The following is a 2,500-nucleotide window of genomic DNA, read 5'->3' on the forward strand; positions in this document are numbered from 1 at the left end:
ACGCACACACACACACACACACACACACACACACACACACACACACACACACACACACACACACACACACACACACACACACACACACACAGATTTGCCTGTATAAGCATGTGCACATGTCCCAAACTGTCCTTCCAGCGTGCTGAATAACGTGTCAGCATTAACTCCAGCAGACGCCACCGCACCACCGTCACAGCGCGTGTGTTCTGCTCCAGACGCAGGTCACGGTGAGGCGGACGGCGAGTCGGAGCCAGAGAGAGAAGGCCCGTTTGCCCTTCATCAGAGGAGGGGAGCTATCAAACAGGCTAAGGTTCACCTGGTGAAGTGCCACGAGTTCACGGCCACCTTCTTCCCGCAACCAACATTCTGCTCCGTGTGCAAAGAGTTCGTATGGTACGGACCCCCCCCCCCCCCACACCCCCCCCGCCCCCCCCCCCACACCCCCCCGAACCCCGGCAGTAAAACACCCACCATTCGTGCCATCTCGCCACTTTATTGCTAGTAAACATTTGAAAAGAACATTTGAAAATGTGTACACCCGACCCACGGGGGCGGAGTCACACTCTCATTTTCGATGAAACATTTCAGCTGCTCCGAATTTAGAAATAATTGTAAAGGAAGCTGAGTCAAAGAATATCACGTCACATATCAAATAAATTCTTCATATAAGCTTCGTGTGTTTTACAAAACTTATATGTTTTAGCAACTTCCACACTGCACAGGCGAACTTGTCATTTCTGTCACAGCAAGCATTACTCTGATCGCACTGCACACTACGTGCTAAATCTGATTTATTTCCCAATTTATTTTTGGCTTTACATAGTAACAACACTGTTGCAGTGATACGCTAGAGTAATATCTAGGTGCTTGGTATTCTCTCTCCTGCTCCCTGTAGCCCACAGACATCCATCCACAGCCCCAGAAAGTATACACACTGCTCTTTACTCCAGAAGTTTGGGTGCAGGGGAAAGTTATTTGTGATCTGACATGAAACGCCGTAGCCCAGCACGATCGTGTCAGGGCGTTATCAGCACGGCCTGACGGGATCTAATCCTGATCTTTGTCTTCCACAGGGGTCTGAACAAGCAGGGGTACCAGTGCCGACGTGAGTTCCATTCCTACTTTGGGTTTTTTCATTGTTGCCCACAGTTCCTGCATGGGAACTTCAATAAAGCATCTTCTCAAGTCTCTCTCCTTCTCTCTCTCTCTCTCTCTCTCTCTCTCTCTCTCTCTCTCTCTCTCTCTCTCTCTCTCTCTCTCTCTCTCTCTCTTTGTCATTCAGAGTGCAACGCCGCGATCCATAAGAAGTGTATCGACAAAGTCATCGCCAAATGCACAGGCTCGGCCATCAACAGCAAAGAAACCATGGTAACAGTTACAGCGCATTCGATCGTTTGGTTACTGTAATCGCGATGCCTGTGCCGTGAATAGAAGGTCGTCTACAGAGCACAGACACACGCACAGCGATACACAGCGAGCTCTTGTTTATCAGTCACAGACCCTGGCTGTGGGCATCCAGGCTAGCGTGTGTGTTTCACAGGGAGCGTCTCTGAGAGGAGAAGAACAGGAAACAGAACTTCTTGCACTTCTTCATGGCTGAATTCAAATCACAGGCCCATCAGCCCACAACCTGTGGCCAGTTTCATAATGAAGTGTCATAGTGAGAGTGAATGGTCTGTGAATGTAACAGTGTGTGTGTGTGTGTGTGTGTGTTTCTTTCAGATCCATAAAGAGCGCTTTAAGATTGACATGCCTCACAGGTTTAAAGTGTATAACTATAAGAGTCCAACGTTCTGTGAGCACTGTGGCACGCTGCTCTGGGGATTGGCACGCCAGGGCCTTAAATGTGAAGGTGAGGGGATCACATGACTCCAAGGCACCACGTCACATGACCACTTAGGGTAGGACTTACTACAGACAATAAAATTCATCCAGCTGTTTAATGACTGAGTCATCCAATGCAGAGATGTCTTTTTGTTACCTTCAGTAGATCGTAATGCATGTTTGTTTATTTGTGTGTGTGTGTGTGTGTGTGTGTGTGTGTGTACGTGTGTCCTCTGTGCAGAATGTTGCATGAATGTTCATCACAAGTGTCAGAAGAAAGTGGCCAACCTCTGTGGCGTAAACCAGAAGCTGATGGCAGAAGCTCTGGCTATGATAGAGAGCACACAGCAGGTACAGGACACACACTGCACAACACACTATACACACAGCACAGGACACACACTGCACAACACACTATACACACAGCACAGGACACACACTGCACAACACACTATACACACAGCACAGGACACACACTGCACAACACACTATACACACAGCACAGGACACACACTGCACAACACACTATACACACAGCACAGTACAACAGGTTACACACAGTACAACACGCTACACACTATACAGGAGACACACGGCGGAAGAAACTGCACACAGTGCAGGATACACACGCTACAACACACTACACACAGTATAGGATATTCACAGTACACACAGT

At 48.4% G+C, this 2,500-nt stretch overlaps 1 protein-coding gene across 2 annotated transcripts in view; it reads left to right on the forward strand.

The window, feature by feature from the left end:
• Positions 1–2,500, forward strand: part of prkcq (protein kinase C, theta) — a 23,267-nt gene that overhangs the window by 11,003 nt on the left and 9,764 nt on the right. For both annotated transcript variants that reach the window (XM_077004662.1, XM_077004663.1), the window contains exons 5-9: positions 216–393; positions 1,074–1,105; positions 1,283–1,368; positions 1,723–1,852; positions 2,066–2,175. In XM_077004662.1, coding sequence (XP_076860777.1) covers positions 216–393; positions 1,074–1,105; positions 1,283–1,368; positions 1,723–1,852; positions 2,066–2,175 — 536 coding nt within the window. The remainder of the gene's footprint in view (positions 1–215; positions 394–1,073; positions 1,106–1,282; positions 1,369–1,722; positions 1,853–2,065; positions 2,176–2,500) is intronic.

The sequence above is a fragment of the Brachyhypopomus gauderio genome, chromosome 5 (assembly GCF_052324685.1).
Source record: "Brachyhypopomus gauderio isolate BG-103 chromosome 5, BGAUD_0.2, whole genome shotgun sequence".
NCBI lineage: Eukaryota > Metazoa > Chordata > Actinopteri > Gymnotiformes > Hypopomidae > Brachyhypopomus > Brachyhypopomus gauderio.